The sequence below is a fragment of the Perognathus longimembris genome, chromosome 21 (assembly GCF_023159225.1).
Source record: "Perognathus longimembris pacificus isolate PPM17 chromosome 21, ASM2315922v1, whole genome shotgun sequence".
Taxonomy (NCBI): Eukaryota; Metazoa; Chordata; class Mammalia; order Rodentia; family Heteromyidae; genus Perognathus; species Perognathus longimembris.
Genome location: NC_063181.1, coordinates 7906143 through 7927806, shown reverse-complemented (window position 1 = coordinate 7927806; position 21664 = coordinate 7906143). Strand labels below are relative to the sequence as shown.

The following is a 21664-nucleotide window of genomic DNA, read 5'->3' as shown; positions in this document are numbered from 1 at the left end:
CACCAGCCATGAAGAACTCATGAGTGAGCGCCTGGCCACCTGACCCTGACCCTTGGTTTCTGCCCCTTTCCCCCAGGGAAAGCAGAACCAAGACTGCAACTGATCTTAAGCTTGCATGCTAAACTCATCGTCCTAACTTCCCTCTCTTCTCCTTTCTCCCTCCCCTCCTTGGAAAAACTTGTTTTCGTGAAGATGGGGCCTGAGGTCAGGTTAGTCCTCGAGGTGGGTCTAGAGCCAGGACACTGAGGACTGGAGATTCTTCATCCCGTGTCACAGGGAGGAGAGTGGAGGCGTGGGAGGGAGGCCATTACGCGGCTCCTGCCGGAACAGGGAGGGCCAGCCCTCTTGACGGGCAGGGGAGTGGGGCCTGGGCCCATCCTGCCCCTGTGGCTGGGGAGGGCTGAGGGATGACGGGGAAAGATGGGCTGGATGGGGCTGGGGGAGGAGGGGGAAGGGCTGGCTCTGAGGCCCGTGCTGCTCACCTGGAAGGCACTGCTGGCGAACCCCAGGCCTAGCTGCCGGCAGACCACCATGGCTTCCACGATGCCCCAGTTCTCGCCACACACCGTCCCCCACACCAGGGACCCGTTTCTCTCCGCCAGCACCTCCACTCGGCCCTCGTAGGGATTGCGGCCCCCGTTCAGGCGCAGCTGTGGACGAGAGGAAGCGGTGCGGTCAGCGGGACGGGAGGGAGCTTCCCGCCATCCTGAGCGGCCGTAGCTGCCCTTGCAAAGCCCCCCGGGGGGCAGCACCGTGCTAGCATGGCATTGCGGTGAGACCCCACTCAGACACCCGGACCACCATACACCACCTTCTTTTCTCGCTGGTCCCGGGGCTTGAACTCAGGGCATAGCGCTGTCCCTGAGCTGCTTTTGCTCAAGGCTAGTGCCCTGCCACTTGAGCCACACTCCACTTCCAGCTTTTTCTACATAGTTTATTGGAGATAAGAGTCTCACTGACTTTTCTGCCCAGGCTGGCTTACAACTGTGATCCTCAGATCTCAGCCTCCCGAGTAGCTAGGATGACAGCCTTGAGTCCCCCCCCTGTGCCCAGCTTCTCCTCCGTAGGCATACTGGACTCCATGGGCTACGGTGGCGTTTCCCTGAAGCTGCTAGATCGGGTGTGTGTTCTCTGCTTTGTGCCGGATCTGGTCCATGGCACGGAGCACACAGAGCGGCACACTCTGCTCACATGAGACACGGCACGCTTGTCCTGGGCAAGGCCCTGCAGGACACGCGCCTGCACGCCTCGCACAGTCACGTGGCGGAGGGACGTGTGGTCAACCCCAGGACCGATCAAGGAAGCCCTCTTGCTACCTCACCTCCAAAGCATCTTGCAAAGCCAGGCAGTGCTGAGCCAGAGCTGCGGCCTGGATGGGGTTGCCAGGCTAAGCCCCGTCCTCGGTGCTCTGCGCCTGGTCTCACCATGGCACTTGATTTTATCCCTCTCAAAGCCCTCTCTCTTGTCTTCAATGGCAGCTCTCTTTACAAGGCACAAGTCAGCCAGCCTCTGGTCTCCATCCCGGTCCACTCCCCCGGCCAACCTCCTTGTGGGCCAGGTGAGGCTGATGTCCAGGCCAGGCCGGGCACCGGGGCATGGTGACAGAGACTGTAGGCATTCGCTCATGTTAGCTTTGGGATGAGCCCTCCACAAACCTGACCTCACCAGCCACAATAGAACTGTGAAAGGCCTCGGGGTGGAAAGCACCTTGTCCATCATCACCCGATGAGCAGGCCAGGGAGGGGAGGCCTTCTCCAGGCCTCCTGTGACAGCCGGGACACTTCTCTTCCCCTGTGCCGTTGGCTCTTGGTGACAGCAGTTTGGGGCTTTGAAGGTGGGAGTGAAATACAGGCAGCCAATCTTTGAACATGAGCTGGGAACATTAAACACTTCCAGGCTTCACCATGGTTTTCTGTTTGTTTTTGTGTTTCTGCTGGGGCTTGAACTCAGGACCTTGTTCTCACTTGGCTTTTTTGCTCAAAGCTGATGGAGCCATAGCTCCACTTTGGCTTTTTGGTGGGTAATTGAAGATCGGAGTCTCAAAGACTTTGCCCAGGCTGGCTTTGAACCGTGATCCTGAGATCTCAGGCTCGTGAGTCACTGGGATTACAACCCGGCAAATGATCTGCCAAGGTTGTGAGTCCAGGCCCTTGGTTCTGCAACATGCACTCAAACCTCCCATTGTCACTGGATTTTCTCATAATCCCACGCTGTGTATGACCCCAGGGTGAATTTCTGGGGAGAATGATCCGGTTTTATTCCCAAACTAGTCCATGCCTGGTATGGGAGGCCGTGGGGAAGGAAATCCAACCCAGATGCTAACATGTAAGGAAAAGGAAATATCCCAGCTCACACCATACAAGGCCAGGCCACAGTTCAGGGTGAACTGAAAGAGTTGCAAGTCAGCTGTACACACACACACACACACACACACACACACACACACACACACACACACACAGATTGCAGAGAGAGCCCCCTGCTGTAACTCTGCTCCGTCTCCCAGTAAGGAAGGAAATCAGGCTTGGCTCTGGCTGGGACAAAAGAAACTCAAATCATCAGTGTTCACCTGCCATTCGGTAGAGGTTTCAACACTGAACAGGGCTGGGAGGAGATTGACGACTCAAAGACAAGTAAATCAGCTAGTTGGAGACTGTGAGGCCTGATTGTGTCCCCGGCAGAAGCCTCACTTCCAACATGAGACTGTATTTGGAGAAGGGGCCTTTAGGAAGGTAATTAAGGTCACATGAGGTCCTATGGGCGGGCTCTCATCCAACAGGACTGATGTCCTTATAAGGAGAGGAAGACACCAGGACCGCAGCAATGCAGAGCGAAGGTCCTTTGAGGACACGGAGGAGAGGATGGCCAGCCTGCACCCCGGTAGCTCATGCCTGTAATCCTAGCTATTCAAGAGGATGAAATCTGAGAATCCCCATTTGAAGCCACTTAGGACAAATTGGAGAGACTCTTCCCTCCAACTAATCCACAAAGAGCTGGAAGTGGAGCCGTGGCTCAAGTGGTAAAGTGCCAGCTTTAAGAGGAAAAAAAAAAAAAAACTGAAATGAGAGAGCGAGGCTCTGAGTTCAAGCTCCAGTGGTGGCACAAACAAACAAAAACAAGAGAAGGTGGCCATCCACGGGCCAGAGGCACAGAGGCCTTGGGAGAAACTGACCCTGCTAATGCCTTGACTTGGGTCTGTAGCCTCCAGAACTGTGAGAAAACCAACGGCCATGGCTCGAGCCCCAGAGGGTGCTAGTTTGTTCTGGCAGTGCTTGCTGAGATGGAGACAAAGCTCAGAAGCACTGACTGCTCGGGGCTGCTGCTGACAGGCTTTGGAGGCCCTGGCTGGCGGCCACACTGGAGTACCTACATCTACCTAGAGGTACACCTTCCGGAAAAGGCATCTGGGAGAGGACCCGGTGCACGTGAAGAGTGCCATCCAAGCAGAGAGCCAGCTGGGGAAGCACCTTGCAGCCTGAGGTGTCTGCATTTGCTCACTGCTTAAATAAGCACAGCCAGGGGGCCAGCTCTGTACCACATGGTGCATGAGACCTGATGGTTTGAGGCCCGGGAGAGGAGGGTTTGGTAGGATTTCCTGGGCATGTCAGTAGCATGGGATAGACCTCCTGCATGACAAGGGGGAGTTCACCCTGCTGGCTACCTCCAAGGACAAGGCCACCCACCGCAGAAGACACGGGGCAGGCTTTAGAGGCCCTGCTGCCGGAACACAGGGCTGTGACCTTGGTTGTAATGCTGTTGATCCCATTATTGTCGCCTCTGCTTGCCCAGTGCTCTCTGCACAGTGCTCACACTGGCAGCCTCTGCAGGCGGCCTGCTATCTGTGTGGATAGCAAGGTCCTTGCAAGGATGCGTGCCAAGCGCATCCCAGGTGTGGTGGACGGTAAGTCCCTTGCAGAGAGGAAAGACTTCCCATCGTACTGCAGCCCAGAGCAGCCATTACCCAGCCCCAGCTGCAGGCTCCATCCTTGGCCAATGTGGAGGTGGTGTTTGTTCCTGTGTCTTCTCACTTGTCACACTTTCAAATGTGAGGGGACAAATGATACGAACAGAGATAGCCGTGTACCTTGAGCCCCTACTGGGTTTATCTCAGAGCATCCTGTAGGATGCTTCGAAGCATCTAGATGCCCTGGGGGTTTCACTGCGTAGCCACTTCTGGGCACTGGGTGTCCTCACCTTCTTCTGGAAGCCCATGATGGGGATGTTGCACCTCACGCCAGCATCTTCCTCGTGGTTGCAGCCCTGCGACTCGGTGTTGAGTTGGCAGTCTATGATGGACTTCTCAGTCCCTGTGCACTGGACCTCGTTGAGGTGGATGGGTCCGATCCCTGGCGGAACGGAGGGGAAGAAACATACACTGTAAAAGCATCTGAAGAAAAGTGTCTGAAACCAGTAAGAAAGTCCTAGACAATAAGAAGCCACCTCTCCCATCCTCAGAACTCTAACTGCCTCTTATGGCTACTTGTTTGAGGACTGATTCACTCTCGCTGTAAGAGCAAAGAAAGTTCTCTCATCAGTGTGACCTTAGCCAGGTCACTCGCCCTCACTGAACATTGACTTCTTTACATCAACAAAGGGGTTGGACCTGTCTAAGTTTCCTCCCCAACTTCAATTCTCCGAGCATTTATGAGGGTCCCTACAGCAAACAGGCTTACACGAAGTGGATGGTTGGAGTCAGGAAAAGGGAGTTGTGAGATGACGGTAGAGATGGAATGCAGGAAATTCACAAAGGGCTAATCGCAGCTGGGCTCAGAGACCGTTCAATGCCCCAGTGCCTCCGCTCTGCCCGGTTCCTGCCAGCTCTGTGTGCACCGAGCCCAGCCAGGCCTGCAGGTGGACATCCCAGGTAGGCGGTGGACCGGAGGGGCAGATGGGAAGACGCTCAGACGTGGCCCTCAGCGACAAGGGAAGGAAGCTTTCGTTGCTGATGCTGGGTAACAGAGTGAGCCTGCCACCGCGGGGGCGAGGGGGGCCCAGGCCCGTCCACTCCATCAGCTCAGCTCACAAAAGCAGCCGTCTGCTGAGCCCCTCGCGCCCGGCCACGTCTCGTCCTTCTCGGGGGCTTGTGGGTACACCAGCCCCCATCGTCTCGGACTCTGCTCTGCCACTGACTCTCTGTCCTTCTGATCTCTTCAACACCTCCTTGTTGGGGTCCTGTCCCTCATCCTCTAAACCTAATTTTCATTACGGTAAAAGACAAGGATGATAAGATTTAACCATTTTAAAGTAGCAGGAGGGTCCTTCTCAATGTTGAGAAACCACTGACAGTACACAGTTCTAGAACTTTTTCACCATCCCCCAAGGAAACCCAGAACCCCATTAAACAGTCACCCGCATTTTCATCCTCTTCACCCCATTCCCTCACTGGGGTTGTGTCTCTCAGTTCTGGCAAGTTCCTCCCATCAGAACAAACTCCGGGCAAGTGTTGCCTGTTGTTTTTTATCCTCTCTGTCATCTTCCCGGGCTGGATTCCCTGCCAGCCCCTCCCGTTCCAGGAAATAAGTGGTACCCTTCAACCACCCAGCTATTCTTTCTTGCCAGCACCCAGAGGTCAACTCTGGCTTCTCCTTCTTGACCTCCTCCATCCTAGACAACCCACCCATCACGTTCCGCTCACTCTTCCAAATCCGAGTGCTCTGTTTCTCCTCTGCTCGACCACAGTGACAGTTCATAACCCTGTCATCTACCTGTGCTAGGACAGCCTGCGGCCTCCAGGCTGTTCCAACGGCCTCGGGCACATCGCCAGCTCTTCACCACATAGCAACCCCAGAGAGGCTTAAATACACGTTGGATTGTTGGGGATTGTGGGATCGTGTTACTCCTCCTCGGGAAGTTTCCCCGTGGCTTCTCGTTGCCCTTAGGGAGAAGTGCGCAGGCTCCGTGGGCATTGATGGTCTCTGTGGCCTGCACCTTCTGGCTCCCCACTTGAATCCAAGCTCTGGCTACTCCACACAAGGCTTGGTGGCTCCTCCACGGACCCAGCCCTCCTTCTACCAGGCCACTCTGCCTCCCGTGGACAGCTAGCTGATTCCCAGTAGGTCTTCATTTCCTTCCAGAAGCTTCTGGCCCCCACCGCACTTTACATTAGGGCTGCTCTGCTTTACGCTGGCCCCTGTCATTGAATGTCTATCTCCCCAGGTCTAAATGATTGGGAAGGGAAGGGACCCTGTAGGTTCCCTTTGTATATTCCCCGCCAGTGCCTGCCAGACAGGAGATATTCACATAGTGTCCACACAGATGAAACTGTGTGCTAGCTGTTGGGAACTGAAAGGTAGATTGAGGCAGGGACAGTGGAAATCAAGACAATCAAATGTAGACAGCTTTTGAACAGGGACAGTGATGTGGAAATCAAAACAAGCTAGAAGTAGGGGTGAAGACAGAAAACAACGAGTACTGCAAGATTGAACACTATTAAACAAAGCACACACATTCCCCACCACCACCATGTCCCATTCTCCATTAATTACAATATGTAGAAAAACTATTTCTCTGATCTTGTCCCAGATGTACAATTGTAAGAATGCCTCAAACAGCCATTCTTCTGCCTGAAGACTGCCCATAAATGTTGTAAGAAGCTGGGTGCTGGTGGCTCACGCCTGTAGTTCTGGCTATTCAAGAGGCTGAGATCTGAAGATCATGTTTCAGAGTCAGTCTGGGCAGGAAAGTCCATGAGACTCTTATCTCCAGTGAACCACCAGAAAACCAGAATTGTCCCTGTGGCTCAAAGTGGTAAAGCACTAACCATTAAGTGAGAAAGCTCAGGGATAGCACCAAGGCCCTGGGTCCAAGCCTCATGACTGACTAAAAAAACAAGTTATAAGAAATAGGTGCTCAAGTCACAAGCTCCTCTGACTAGTCAGATATCCTAACAGCAAAAATGACTTGAAGATGCCAGGTCTTAACACAAAGAAACCACCTGTGTGGAGGAACCTAATTTAGCAAATGTAAGCAACTCCAATGGAAGAGCCACAAATTGTGTCCCCTCCCCCTCCCCCGAAGGGCATTCTCCTCTTTTGCTTCAGTTTTGTGCATGACAGGTTTGCCACAGGTATTTCTCTTCGTGGGCAAAGGGTTGTAAAGTCACTCTGCTGGAGTTGCCCTGCTCAGTACACTGCCTGTGTTAGCTAGTGCAAACACGTGCCGTCAGTGGAAAATACACACCAGATTTCCATGGCTACAGTATAAAAACGTGAGCAATAGCCTTCGTTACATGTTGAAATCATAATGCTTTGAATAGACTGGGTTAAAGGAAAGGTACTATTTGTGTGTGTATGCGTGCGTGCGTGTGCACGCACGCCAGTCCTGGGGCTTGAACTCAGGGCCTGTGCAGTCCCTTAGCTTAGTTCTGTTCAAGGCCAGGCCTCTTAAGCCACTGCTCCACTTTTGAATCTTTGAGGGTTACAGAGTCTCATGGACTTTTCTGCCTGGCTTTGAACTGTGATCCTCAGATCTCAGCCTCCTGAGTAGCTAGGATTACAGGCATGAGCCACCAGCCCCTGGCTTCCTTTGTATTTTTATGTGACTACTAGAGCATTCAAAATTACATACATGGCATGTGCTATATTTCTTTTTTTATTTTTCATGTTAGCCCTAGGGCTTGAACTGAGAGCCTCTCATACTTGCTCAGCTTTTTCATTTACGGCTGGCACTCTGCCACTTAATCCAAGCCTCCAGTCCATTTCTATTGGACAGAGCTGTTCTAGAGTACTGGAACTTCTTCACCGAGTGTTTCTTCAGTGGACCCAACTTACTCCATGGGAATATATTCATTCACATCATCTCGGTACATCTCGGTTACATCTCGGTAACAGACATAGGCCTGTTCTTGTCGTGTAGTTTAGTCTTAGGGAGAAGTAGATAGAGCAACAAGCAATTGCAGCCCCGATGAAGGGTGTCCCGAAGTGCAGAGGTAGAGCTGTCTATGACTAAAATCTGTCCTCTCCTGCTGGAGCCAGAGCCTCACGCACATCACCCATCCAGACACCTGGTTTTACAGTAGAGAGTCCAAGGTCTAGAAGACTGCTCAAGGTCACCAGGAAAGCAGGTAGCTGGGCCAAGACCAGGACTCAGATTACTCAACGTAGCCACTACCTTGGGTGGGGTCACTTGGTCTGTTGGCGACAGCCAGCACCAACGGACTGACCCTGAACCCGACATTGCCAGGGGGTACTTTTCCCATTCTGCCTGCGGGAGTTGCCCACCCAATGTAGCAAGAGACGGCAAATCATTAAGACTTTTTGCAAGGCCAGCACCGCCCCCACCCCCCAAAAGAAAAGCCCAATTTCCCAGCTTTTGGAAAACTTCGGCTGCTAGAGGCAGTGGAACAATGAGGTCACAAAGGCCCGCCCATGACTGATGGAATGTTCCTGTCATCCCAGGCTTGTTTATCCCTCAGAATGCGTGGGCCCTGTAGGCCTTGGGAGCGCAAACACCCACAACCACCAGTGGACTGTGGGGACACAGGAGCCCCAGGACCCCTGACTTACTCACTAGAACGAAGGAGAAAGATTACTACTGGTCCCTGGGCATCTTGAAAGCTGTCAGGTGGCCCAGTGAGCTGCCCCGGGCTCACACCCTTCAGCGCACATTCCCGACCTTTGCCCAGGCTGAAGGATGGAGGTGGAGAGAGCTCAAGTATGAACAAAACTGGGCTAAGAAGCCCTAACTCTAAGACGTAGGGTGTCAGTCTTTCTCTCCGCCAACTATTGGAGAAGTCACAGGTAAGTGCTCCTGAGTCTCAGTCCCTCATTTGGTGGACCAGAGGAGTCGAGGTCCTGTCTTGCACTTCTGTCTATGACCCAGGAGGGTCCCCAGCCCACGGAGTCTCCTCACAGCTCGGGGAGGCATGGTAAGGCTGTCCGAGGCGTGGCCTGCTGCAGAAAACCAGCAGATGGCACTGGACAGATGAGCTACAGGGGAAAGGCTGTGTACTCTTGTGTGAGGCTTGAACTTGGGGCCTGGGTGCTCTCCCTTAGCGTTTCCACCCTATCACTTGAGCCATAGCTTCACTTCTGGGTGGTTAAGTGGAGATAAGAGTCTCTTGGATTTTTACTGCCGGGGCTGGTTGTTGAGATCTGAGATGCTCCGATCTCGGCCTCCTGACTTACTAAGATCACAGGCGTGAGTCACCGGCACCCAGCTGCTGACTGTTAACTGAGCCGGGGGCTACGGGGTTTAACACTGGATCGCAGAGTGTCCCACAGGGAGTAGGGATTATGGTGGCGAGTGAGGACTATTATTTCCCCAGGCTGTGGTCAATGTCCTCACCACCCTCCTTTTTATTTTGGGGGGGTAGAGGTGATAACCCCACATCTGATAGCATGGAACACCCTAGCCCTGTCGGAGGCCCAAACACCTTCTCCCCCACCCCTCCCATCGGCTGCCACTTACAGCTTGCTGGTCAGCTTTGGACAGATACCTTGTTCACACAGAGCTCTCCGGGAGGGAGGGGGAGGGCTGAGTACTCATGGGGCCGGGGGACTCATGCAGGTAGGGGAGGCGATCTGCTCCGGGTCACCTTGAAACAGCAGCATGGTTCCAAGTAGACCTTCCCCCTCACCCCTCCCTCCTCCGCAGCAGCATTCCTTGCTCGGATGAAAGGTTCGGTCAGGACACCTTGCACACGTATTCCTTCTCTGGGCCTCAGCTTCCAAATCCATAAAATGGGGGGGGGGGCTCAGTGCTCTCTACTACCCCTTTTAGCACTGACTGGCGAGAAGCGGGGGTCCTTTCATGGAGGGCCCACTGCTGAAGCGGGGAGCGGAACAAGATGAACCCAAAGAAGTCACAGCCTTTGTGGCTCCAGGTCCCGGGGCTGTATCTTCCCGTGAAGAGCAGCTCGACCAGCGGCCGTGCCGTTCCTTACCTTGCCCCAGCCGGGAGCCAGTGACGGCTTCTTTGGCAGTCCCGAAGCCCAGCTCTCTGCAGACCACGCTGGCTGACACAAGGTCCCACTTGTCATCGCAGACGGTCCCCCATTCTCCGTTCTTGAGCACCTCCACGCGGCCCTCCCCGACCTGGGCACCGCCTCTAAGCCGCACCAGGGGCTGCTGGAAAGAGACAGAGTTCCGGGTCCTTCCCCTGCTCTGCCACTGGCCCGCTCCCCAGTCTAGAAGCTGACGCAAAGCTGGATTTGGGGGGATGGGAGAGGCGGAAGGAAGGGGCTCACACTGCGGTCCCATAAGCCCCCTCTGCAGCTCTCCTGGGACCACCAGAGAGCCCACCAGCGACCCCCATCAAGCCATCTCCCAGCTCATGCCTGGCTCCTGGCTCCCATCATCCGCCATCTCTCCACCCTTGACCCCACAGCTTCCAGCAGTTGAGCTAACGGAGAGAAGCTTCTACCCTACAGGCCTGCGGATCCCAAGTGAATCACAGTCCTCCCCTGCTCATGGTTGTGCAGTGCACCCTGGCAGGAGGCCGGGGGGACCTGGGGCGTGGAGCCTGCCAAGAAAGCCAGACCTGCTGCTGTCCTAGGTGACCGGACCTTCCCTACCTGAGAGCCACATCTGCCCAGATGCTTCCGCATTGAAGCCCAAACCAGCCTGAGTCTTCAAAAGATGCAGTCCCTCCAGACAGGAAATGTCCCTAGTGCTCACCGGTGGCCCTCATCTCCACACGAGGCAAGCCCCTGCGGATTGGGTCTTGTAGGCTACAAGGAATGGCTGCATCTGTCCACTCTGGTTGGCATCGTTTCTCTGTGTGTATGTGGGGGGTAGGAGGGGGGAACCTCAGAAGTCTCTGAGGCTCTGGGATTCCTGACACCTACTGTGTTGACGGCTGTAGCTCTTCTAGTCAGATCAGACTGGAGTCCGTGTTCTTTCCTGGCCCAGGCTGTCCTCAGCCCATGAGTTCCTGGAGTCCCTCCCCCCCGCACCCCACCCCACCCCCGGTGTCCAGGACCAGGCAGGACTGGCTGGAGGCGGTCGGTTCCACACATTCGCATGCACCAGCCACCTGCCTACCGGGAAGGTGGGAACAAGGCCTGTCCCCCATCCTCCAGCCTTATCTGAGAGCACCTCAGGACTGGCCCGCGGGGAAGGGGGGGCGGTTTGCAGCTACAACACCCAGGTTCACAGACCTCAGGGGCCGCCCTGACACTGCCAGAAGGGAGTGGTATAAGCCAGCCAGCGTCTTCAGGAACATTTTACTTAAAAAGAAAGAACAAAAACTAGAGGCGTGGCTTAAGTGGTAGAATGGCTGGGTAGCAAGTGTGAGGCCCTGAGTTCAAACCCCAGGACTAGCATCCCCCAAGGAAGCCCAAACAAAGCAAGAAGGAAAAGAGAACGTAGTGACTAACAGTGCTGGCTTCAGCCCATCTTCTGCAGAACCGTGACCTCTCCCCCCTCCTTTCCCAGGCTGTGGAGTGGGACGCGGGGGCCCCCTCCACCGACCCCAGACGGATGTAGGTGGGGTGTCAAATAACTACCCCAGCCCCAGCCCAGGCCCCGCAGGGGCCGGGCAGCTGGCCAGCCAGCCCAGCAGGGAAGACAGAAACCAGGGAAAAGGTGATGTCAGCTTCCCGTGTCGGTCACTGGTTTGGTATGAATCGGATCACTTTGCTTTAAACCACACAGCAGAGGCGTTCCAAAACAGTAGGCTCTGGTACTCTGGGTGACACGGGAGGCGAGCTGGGGACTCAGGCTCAGGCCGGGGAGGGACGTGGCCACCAAAGTGAGGGGTGGGGAAACGGCCCTGTCCAGGGGTGCATGCGTCTGTACGCTTCTGAGGGCCCCCGGGAGATGAGGGGGTTCCAGCTATTGCTTTCCGGAAGTGCCGGGAAGTCAGGAGGTCACTCCGAAGAGGCCCATACCCGGGCTGTGCTCCCAGAATGCCTCTCTCCCTCCCGCCTGGGTTCCCATCTCTGTGGGTGGACATTTTACCCTAGCCACCCCTTTGCCAAGACTGGGTTAGAGATTAGCAAGCAGGAGGGGAGGGGAAGGATGGGACGGCGGGGGGGGGGGGGGAAGGAGCCACAGATGAGAGTCTGGAGAGGGACGACCCCACTGCCTGCACCCACCTCCATTCCCCCCACCCCCTGCGGAGGCTCGCTCTTCTGCTCCCGTCTGCCCCTGGCCTGGAATTCACCGTGCCTACGTGAGGGCAGGCCCAGGAACCCTGATCAACCGTCCCCCCCCCACTCGCTCTCTTCCCTCTGAGGAGTGGTCCCATCTACCAGTTTGGACCACCGCCTCCCCAGCCAGTTCCCCAAACAGACACTTGGGTGGATCTATGAAAAAAGAAGAGGGGAAATAAGAAAACCTGCCACCTCCAGTCTGTCATCTCAGCTACTCAAGAGGCACGGATCTAGAGGATCTTGGTTGAAGGCCAGGCTGGGGGGGGGGGGGGGGAAACGTGAGCAAGACCTCATCTCCACCAACAAGTATGGTGGTGTCCATCTGTGATGCTCCCCATGCAGAGGAAGGAGGGCTCTGAGTCTGGCAGGAAGTGCTGGGGCCAAAACGCAAACGTCCTGAACAATAACCACCGCAAAAGAAGGCCCGTGTGTGTGGCTCCAGTGCTAGAGTCCTTGCCTAGCAAGCACGAGGGCCTGGGTTTAAACCTCAGTATGGTTAAAAGGAAGAGAAGAGAAAAAAAAAAATGAAGCCAGTGGGTCAACCTTCCACGGCTGAGACAATTCACTTGTCCTGAGGAATCAATGGGATAATGGGGGAGACAATGGGGACCCCCCCATTTCTGTGATGCCCACGCCCGCCCCCACATTGTGCGGGGCTCGTGCGTACAAGAGGGCAGAGGACCTGGACGTGGTCGGGGCAGGCTTTCTAGCTTGGCGGAAGCTTGGAGCTCCGGTCATTATCATCTCCCCTGCTGTGAACTGAGTCACGCGCCACCTGAGGACAAAGTGGCTGCCTTGCACACGGTGTCTGATCTGTACAGCACCCTCCGCCATGGTGGTCTCGGCTGGCCCGGGCTCTCCTCGCTCTTGCCCGGGGTTCCTCCTGTTCTCTGGGACCCCCACAGCCCCACCCCGGCGGCGAGCGGCCGTCCTTCCAGCCCTGTCCTCACCTCTGGCTTGTAGGCCTTCCGGAATCGCGAGGGTCCCTCGGGGCTGAAGACCTGGCCGGGCACGCAGCTGACCACGGCGGGCTGCCCGTTCTCACAGGAGGCGTTCTTCACGGGGTCCCGTGACACGGGGGCCCCCAGCTTGCAGCTGGAGATGTGGGCCTCCGTGCCCGTGCAGTTCATGGAGAACTGCCAGTAGCGCGGCTTCCTCCTCCTCGAGGCGGCGAAGGCTCTGCGGGGGTGGGGCAGGGTGAGCGGCCTTCCCGGTTCCCACCCGCTCGCTCCCTTCGGAGTGGAGGGGGCTTCATAAGACCGTTAGGTATATTTGTCTGTTTTCCGCTACTACAGCAGGCTATCACAGACTAGGGTAATTTATAAATAATACAAGGTTTATTTAGCTCACAGATGTAGTGGCTGGGAAGTCCAATAGCATGGTTCCAGCATCGAGCAAGGATATTTGTTGTCTCATTGCAGGAGACACGTTGTTGTTGTTGGTCATGGGGCTTGAAGTCAGGGCCTGGGTGCTATCCCTGAGCTCTTTTACTCAAGACTTGCACTCTACCACTCTACCACAGCTCCAGGTCCAGGTTTCTGGTGGTTCGTTGGAGACAAGAGTCTCATGGACTTTCCTGCCAGGACTGGCTTTGAACAGGGACCCTCAGAGCTCAGCCTCCTAAGTTGCTATGATGACAGGCGTGAGCCATGGGTGACTAAATCCCATGAGACTTTTTACTTCCAATCAATTACCTAAAATGCTGGAAGTGTAGCTGTGGCTCAAGTGGTAGAGTGCTAGATTTGATCAAAAAAGAAAAGAAAAAAGCTCAGGGATAGCATCAGGTATTGAGTTCAAGTCCTGGGACCAGCACGCACACACACACACACACACACACACACACACACACACACACACACGGAGACACGAAGGGAGGCCCTGCAGGTGGACTGATGAGGACTACTTCACCCAAGGCTCTCCGTGTCCGTGGGCCTTGAATGATGGAACAGTGTGTGAAGGAGGAGGCTCAGCGGTGGAGCTCCCCCCGTCCTCTGATGCTGTCCGGGAGAAATCAGGACAGCCCTCCGTGGGGGAACCACTGTGGGGGGGCTGACCCTGGGAGTGGCTGCCCGCTGACAGAGCGCCCCGGAGAACTGCTTTGTCTCCCAGCAAACGCAGTGAGGGCAAACCCTACAGACCCCCACCATCACCCTGCCTTAACGTGGGAGAACTCAGGGTGTGAGTGTACCACAGTGACATCACAGAGCGGGGAACCCCACAGTTCCAGAACACCGCCCCCCTCCCCAATCCCAGCACAGCTAGCTCCTCTGGCTTCCTCCCACCCATCTGAGGCCCAGGGCCCCATCAACAAGGGCCCAGGCACCCCTAGGAGCCTCCTGTTTCCAGCTGTCAGCAACCTCCAGCCTCTCCAGAAACAGATGTGCTGAGCTCTTACTGGGTAGGGGCAGGGCCCCAGCACACAGAGCTGCCTGAGACGGCTGGATTCCATCTGACATCAGCCCCCAGGAATGCAATACCCAAGACCCTCTGCGGGGGGGGGGGGGCACCCCTCCCCCACGCTGGCGTGATTCCCTCCATTCACTGGCGGGAGAGGCCTGGGCGCTGGCCCCAGGATTGCAGAGATGAGGTGTGTGTGGTACGTGCTGTGCGGACGGGTGTGTGTGTGTGTGTGTGTGTGTGTGTGTGTGTGTGTGTGTAAGGGGCAGCCCACCCCAGGCCTGGAGATCGAAAGGATGACTAGATCTGGGGGAAGCCCGCTGAGCCGGAGCAGGAAATGAGCTGCAGTGATTACATGAAGCTTGAGTGGAGAAGCCTAGCAGCTCTCCCTGGCTGGGGAGAGGCCAGATTGGGGGCGACCTTGCCAGCTGCTGAGGATGTCTGTTCCAACTATGTTCTCCAGATCCGGGGAGATCTCAGGGGTGGGTTTTTTGTTTTTTTTTGAGATCCATTAGAACCATGTGACTTCAGCTGAAATGTTTCAAGTCCTCCTCTGACTATGGGGACGAGAGGAATGAATGTCTACGTGGCCTGGAGCAGTAGTGCCCTCAAGGTCTAATTACTCCGTCCTTTCCACTGAGAAAGTGCCCCTCGAGGGAAAGGCTGGGAGAAAAAAAACAGGACAGGGTTTTGGCAGGGCAACTAGGGCCCCACTAGGGGATGGGACCTTTCATCCTGGAGTTCTGTGTTTGCAAAGTGCTCAAATCTGGCGATTGGTTGGGGTTATGAATATATATATATACACACACACACACACATATCCAGACTTGTTTGCTTGGCCGATGTATCTACTTAGGCAGATCAAGAAGTCCTTGTAAGGGCTCAGGCCCTGAGTCCAAGGCCCAGGACTGGCCAAAAAAAAAAAAAAAAGAAGTCCTTGTAAGAACTGAGCACTGGTGGCTTACACCTGTCATCCTAGCTACTAAGGAGGCTGAGATCTGAAGATCTCAGTTCAAAGCCAGCCCACGCAGCAAAGTCCATGAGACTCTAGTCACCAATTAACCACCAGAAAACCAGAAGTGGTGCTATGGCTCCAAGTGGCGGAGTGCTAGCCTTGAACAAAAGAGCTCAGGGACAGCACCCAGGCCTTGAGTTCAAGACCTACAACCAACCAAAAACAGAAAAAAGAAGTACTTAGTAGGCCTTGCATTCCGGGAGCACCATACTCAACCAGCCAAGGACAAGTTCAGCAGGAGTCAGATGCCTGTGATGGTCCTTCATGGAACCATGCCCCTCGTACCTTTGGTTGACTGCCACCACTTGGCCCCGATACCCCTGGATTACTACCACTGCGGTGAGATTCTCCAGTTGTCACTCACACTGTGAAGTGTGACCTTCGGAGAACAGACCCCTGTGAGGAATCGAGCTCCCTTCACAAGTAGGGTGACATCGGTGCCTTCTAGGTCCTCCCAGGCTGGGTGACAAGTCTCTTCTGTCCATCCAAACGCCCTCTGCCTTTGGAGCCCAGCGCTGTCAGAGGCCCAACGCCCCAGCCGTGATGTGAACTGCAGAACCACTACCCAGTACGCTCAAAGCAAAACAACAAAACACGCTGATGACTCTAGAGCTTGTCCTGGCTGGTGATCTTGAGGTGTAAAGCGTAAACAAACATTGGCTTCTGAGTACTATCACGGCTCCTCTGTCTAGCTCAGAAGCCTAGATAAGGAAGAGCTCAGATCTGTAGAGGAAGCTGACCGTACTTGCAGTGAAGGTGTGGACACCCAAGCTTTGAGGTGCCAGCAGGTAATTGGGGGAGCTGAGTGAAACAAGCTATATTAGGAGAGAGGACAGGTACCCATGGGAGGTGAACGGGTCACCAGAGAGGCACGCATGAAGACAGAACAAAGACACCTGCTGAAATTGTCTTAAGAAGAGGGGAAGATAGACGAGGGAGAGATGGAAGAAGAGGTGAGTTGGAGCAGGGCAAATTGTACGCAAACATGGAAATGTCACAAATGGGAGGCCCTGTGTCAGTAATACAAACAAAAAGATCTCATCGTATGATCATCATCATGATCATCATCATGATCATCATCAAAAGAACCATGTTTGGTATGTGGTAAGCCTGGGGCCAGCAGGACTTGGTACCAGTACAATTATGTAGACGAGACAGGAAAAACCTTGCTACAACCAAAGTCGGCTGGACCTCTGTGCTCTGGAGTTCCACGTCCTCAGATTCACTGCCCGTTGAAAATACTCGGGGAGGGCTGGGGATATAGCCTAGTGGCAAGAGTGCCTGCCTCGGATACACGAGGCCCTAGGTTCGATTCCCCAGCACCACATATACAGAAAACGGCCAGAAGCAGCGCTGTGGCTCAAGTGGCAGAGTGCTAGCCTTGAGCGGGAAGAAGCCAGGGACAGTGCTCAGGCCCTGAGTCCAAGGCCCAGGACTGGCCAAAAAAAAAAAAAAAAAAAAAAGAAAATACTCGGGGAAGAGAAGTCATGGGTACCGAATGTGTGTGGGCTTTTTTTCTAGCCATGATTTGCTGAATAATATAGTATGGTCACCATTCCCACGACATCCACATGATAGTGGGTATCAGGAGCCAGCTTTGAATTAGAGGCATGGCTTAAGTGGTAGAGCACCTGCCTACCAAGTGTGAGATACTGAATCACACACACACACACACACACACACACACACACACACGACAACTGTTTTTCTTTTTTCTTTTTGTCAGCCACAGGGCTTGAACTCTGAGCCTGAGGACTGTCCCTGAGCTCTTTAGCTCAAGGCTAGCGCTCTACCACTTGAGCCACAGCTCCACTTCCAGTTTTCTGGTGGTTAATTGGAGATAAGAGTCCTCACGACTTTCCTGCCCAGGCTGGCTTTGAACCTGAGTAGGCTAGGATGACAGGTGTAAGCCACCAACACCCGGTGCAACTACTATTTTTATATAAAGGACCTTGTGATGGTATGTTACTATTTCTTTTCTCCCTCATCTTGGGAACCACAACCTTGCCAGCTTTAACGGGGTTCCTGGAAGTGAACTGAGTTGATCATTTCTCAATGACAATATCCGGATTGTTCAGAGTCATCACGGCGGAGGGCAAGGAGACATTTCCTCTTAAAGTCACAGCTCTCCTCGCCCATCCCAGTGGAAGGCCCTTGTGCAGCTTCTGCGGCCCCTCCTGGTCCCTGCCCTGGTGAGCTGCCTGTCAGACTGCTACGCCTTCCCGTACTGTACACCGCTCCGTGTCAGAGCGGGTCTCCTCCTGGAGGGATGCCAGCCTGTCCAGCCGGGACAGACCACGGACAGCCCATCACAGTCACAGAACTGACTTGGACCAGACAGGGAGGGTAGCAGCCCAGCCCTCCCCCACCCCATCCTACCCCAGCCCTCTTACTTGTAGGCTTTGGTGTTGTACATCTTCTCCCCGGGGAAGCCGAACATGCCGCAGACCACGTGGGAATTCTTGGCAGTCCAGTCCTTGTCGCAGATCTGCTTCCAGTTCTTGCCTTCCTTCACCTCCACGTAGCCCTCCGTCACTGGGGAGCGATGGCGGAAGGCTGAGAGGACGGGGCGGATCCGGATGTCCTCCACCTGGATGTTCAGGCTCTGGGAAGGAGGAGGCATGCAAGTGATGGGTTATACCTGTCACCCTAGCTACTCAGGAAGCTGAGATCTGAGGATCACGGTTCCAAGCCAGCCAGACCTCCCCAGCCTCCCCAGCTAATCACCCCAAAGCTGGAAGACAAGCTGTGGCTCAAGCAGTAGAGTGCTAACAATAAGCACACAAAAAAAATCTCAGAGACAGAGCCCAGGCCCTGAGTTCAAGCCCAAGGAGAAGCAAAAAGACAGGGGGGGTGGAGAGGAAGGGAGAGAGAGAGGGAGAGAGAGGGTGGACATCCAGTGTTGAGAATGTCATGTGTGGGACCCAGAGCTGGGGACCAGGGGGAGTTAAGTTGGAATATTACTTGGCCATGTCAAGGCAACATTTGGAATGCTTTGTAGGCTGGGGGAAGTCTACCCTACTTGTCTTTCTGGGCCAACTGGAGTGGAGACTGGGGTGAGGGCTGTGAGGGGCTCATGGGCAGATCATTCTGGAAGGCAGGGAAGAAAGGTTGGAAGGTTCACAGGAAGCCACTTGCTTCCTGCCGGATGGACTCTTCTCCACACTGGGGTGGAACGTCCCAGCTCACGCCATGCCTGGGTCCCAGGAAATACGGCAGAAGGAGTGGAGTCTCCAGAGGCTACGGTGGATGAGAGGAACTGGGGACGGGGCTCCCTGAGTGCCACAGACAGTTTGTGCTTCTCTGAGGCATGACACATGTGTTCCTCAACCCTCAGGAAGCTCACGTCCACCCATCATCTCACTTCGACCCCACCCGAGTCAGGTCATGGCCAGCTCTTGTGATTGTCCTCAGTTGAGTCCCTGTCCCTCCTACCACAGGGCCAGTAAGCAAAGAGCACTCTCTAAAACACCCATGGCATCTGTCCTACCACGGCGACTTCCGGAAGGCCACAGCCCTTCCCCGTGGCCCTTGGGCCAAGTCTTGTGTGCGTGTCCTCTTTCTTAACCCCCGAGCAGCAGAATGAAACGGTTGTCCTTGACTACAAGTTGCTCTTCCAGGCCGCCCTGGGGGACCGTGTGAGACGTGCCATGGGCCGGGCAGAGCCGGAGAGACGGGCTGGGGAAGACCGAGGCTGGAAAGAGGAGCTCAGTGACCCGACGGTCCCACCCATGTCCAGCCAGGATGCAAATGAGCCACGACACTGAACGGTGCCATTCTTTGGGTGCCCGGGGATTCACGTCGCCTGCTGCCAGCTTAGGGGCCAAAGCCAGGCGCTGCTCCTCGCGAGGCGGCGGAAAGAATGTGACCTAGAAATGATGGCATTTGGCACGGGTTCCCTTCCACGCGGAGCGGAAGGAAAGCCGCCAGGGGCAGGGTTATGTCTTCCAGCCTGGGTCCTGGATCCTTTACAGCCCTCACCAGGCCACAGGACTCGTGCCACGGAGACACGTGGGCCAGGGTGAGCCCACAGCCCAGCCTCCTCCTGCCTGTCTCCACCTCGGAAGACCGCTGGCATCCCGGGCAGAGGGTGGCATGCCAGGCGGAGCGGTACCGTCGGAGTGCCAGTCCCTGGCAGGCCGGGCTGACCTCATTCCATTCACAGATCCCTCTCCCGGCTTTGTGCGGAGGCTTGCTGGCGGGAGGCGTGGCCCTAGCGCCGTCCTATAGGGAGAGGAAGGCCAGCTCCGGAGCCCAGCAGGCTCCCCAGGGGAGAGCTGCGGCAAGCACCCGGCCTGAAGCCAGAGTGCGCGGCCACATGGGCCGGAAGGCGCTCTCCTGGACGGACAGGTCTATCGGGAAGCTCTGTGCCCAGGTCCCGGGATGCCTGGGCTCCAGGCAACGCAGCCTGGGCAAGAGGAAAGGGTTCCCATTGCCGCCGTACTCATTCATTCCCGGAACCCCGGCCATTCGCGCTTGCATATCTGTGTGGTGAGCGTGGTGGTGTGTGTGCCTATCTCGTGTGTGTGTGTGTGTGTGTGTGTATTGTGGGTCCATGTGTGAGTCTGTGTGCTTCTGGGAGCCAATACCAGTGCTGGTATGTGTCTGTGCATGATGGTGGGTGCAGAATGAGGGTGTGTGTGTGTGTGTGTGTGTGTGTGTGTGTGTGTGTGTGTGTGTTCCTGTCCCATGGGTCTCCAATGATGATGATGATGATGGTGATGTGTGTATGATGTGAGTGTCTGAGGGTATCGGTGTCTGTGTGTCTGAGGGTGGAGGAGAGGGAAAGAGACACGCTCTCTCCAACGCGTTAGGAGTTCAGAACAGGCTCTGCCCTGGTTCCACCAACTTTGGATGTGTCCTTATCACTCGAAAGAACCAAGTCCTTCCCATTCTATGGGGCTTGAATTCACTCATTCATTCATTTGTTCATCAAAAGTACCACCTCACTCCTCCAAGGACCCTGCCAGGCTTCTTCCCTACATCCGTCACCCAATAAACATGGTCACCACTGATCCGAGGCTAATCAAGTGCACACCAGGCCCTGTGCCCAGGTCTCGATGCCCATGTCCTCACTCCCCAGGGCAACCGAGGAGGAGGCGGCTAGGGAAAACACTAGAAAACTTGGCAAGGTTTTCCAGCTTCTTAAAGCTCGGCTAGCCAATCAGCAGGTTAACAAAGATGCCCATCTAGTTCTGACTCCACGCCTGTGGTCCAGGCTCCGGCGGAGCACCGGTCTCAGAGCAGCCGCCCTCCTCGAGGAGGTGGGGATGTCTTGTGTGTGGCCTTGAAGGTGGTCCACAGGGGGGGAGGCCTGGATCTCAACTTCTGGGTGGCCCCTTCGGGGTCTGCCTGGCACAGTGGACATTGAAAGTAGAAGGCCACACCCCGCGGAGGAACTGTGAGTCAGAGTGGGCTGTGTCCGTGGAGGCGGGGAGCCGGGCCTCCTGCCGATCTTGAACGTGGGCCCACAGGAGGCAGCCGGCAATGGTCGGTGGGGTGGCACGCCGTCCGCCCACGTGCGAGCTCCCGGCTCCCCCAGCCGCGGGCAGATGTCCTGCTTAGAAACCACATGCACGCATGCACGGCCTCCCTCCTACCTCACTGCCGTGGAATCCTTCCCTAACCACAAGGGTTTAGATTAGCTTTTTTTTTCCCCCACAGAAGTTTAGCTCCAAAGGAGAAGATCTGAAAGGTCAACACAGAAACACAGTTTTCGTTTTCAGCGTGGGGCTCTCAGGCAGCGTGGGGCTCTCTGGAACTCCTGCTAGCTCAAAATGAAGTCCAGGAGCCCAGAAGCTGGTTCATCACGGGACACACATTTCAAAGTAAAACCTGAATGCGGTGCCCTTGTCACAGACAAGAGGCCCACGCCTGCCAAAGGGAGGCTCCCAAGGCCTCTCTGAAGCCCTGGACGTGTCCTCCACAGGTCTCACCCATCCCAGCATGCAGCGAGGCCCTGGGAGGGACTAGCACCCACTGCTAGCAGGGAGACCCAAGGAGAGCGGGGACAGGGCCCTGCTCTCTGGAAAGAAGGGGTTACAGGAGGGAGCAGTCAGACCTGGACTCCCCCCGCCCCCCCCAGTTGCATCTGAATGAATGTCCCTTAAGGTTTGTAGCACCTGCCAATGACTTGTAAATTCCATCACCTATTTGGA

General features: G+C 55.5%; 1 protein-coding gene across 4 annotated transcripts in view; it reads right to left on the bottom strand.

Moving 5' to 3' along the window:
* Loxl2 (lysyl oxidase like 2) overlaps positions 1 to 21664 on the bottom strand; it is a 61279-nt gene that overhangs the window by 13878 nt on the left and 25737 nt on the right. For 2 of the 4 annotated variants that reach the window (XM_048330878.1, XM_048330879.1), the window contains exons 4-8: positions 17900 to 18111; positions 13045 to 13273; positions 9884 to 10067; positions 4195 to 4346; positions 483 to 650 (exon numbers count right to left, since the gene is read on the bottom strand). In XM_048330878.1, coding sequence (XP_048186835.1) covers positions 483 to 650; positions 4195 to 4346; positions 9884 to 10067; positions 13045 to 13273; positions 17900 to 18111 — 945 coding nt within the window. Of the gene's footprint in view, positions 1 to 482; positions 651 to 4194; positions 4347 to 9883; positions 10068 to 13044; positions 13274 to 15993; positions 16001 to 17899; positions 18112 to 21664 lie in introns of all 4 variants that reach the window. The other 2 variants (XM_048330880.1, XM_048330881.1) reach the window with 2 other exon arrangements.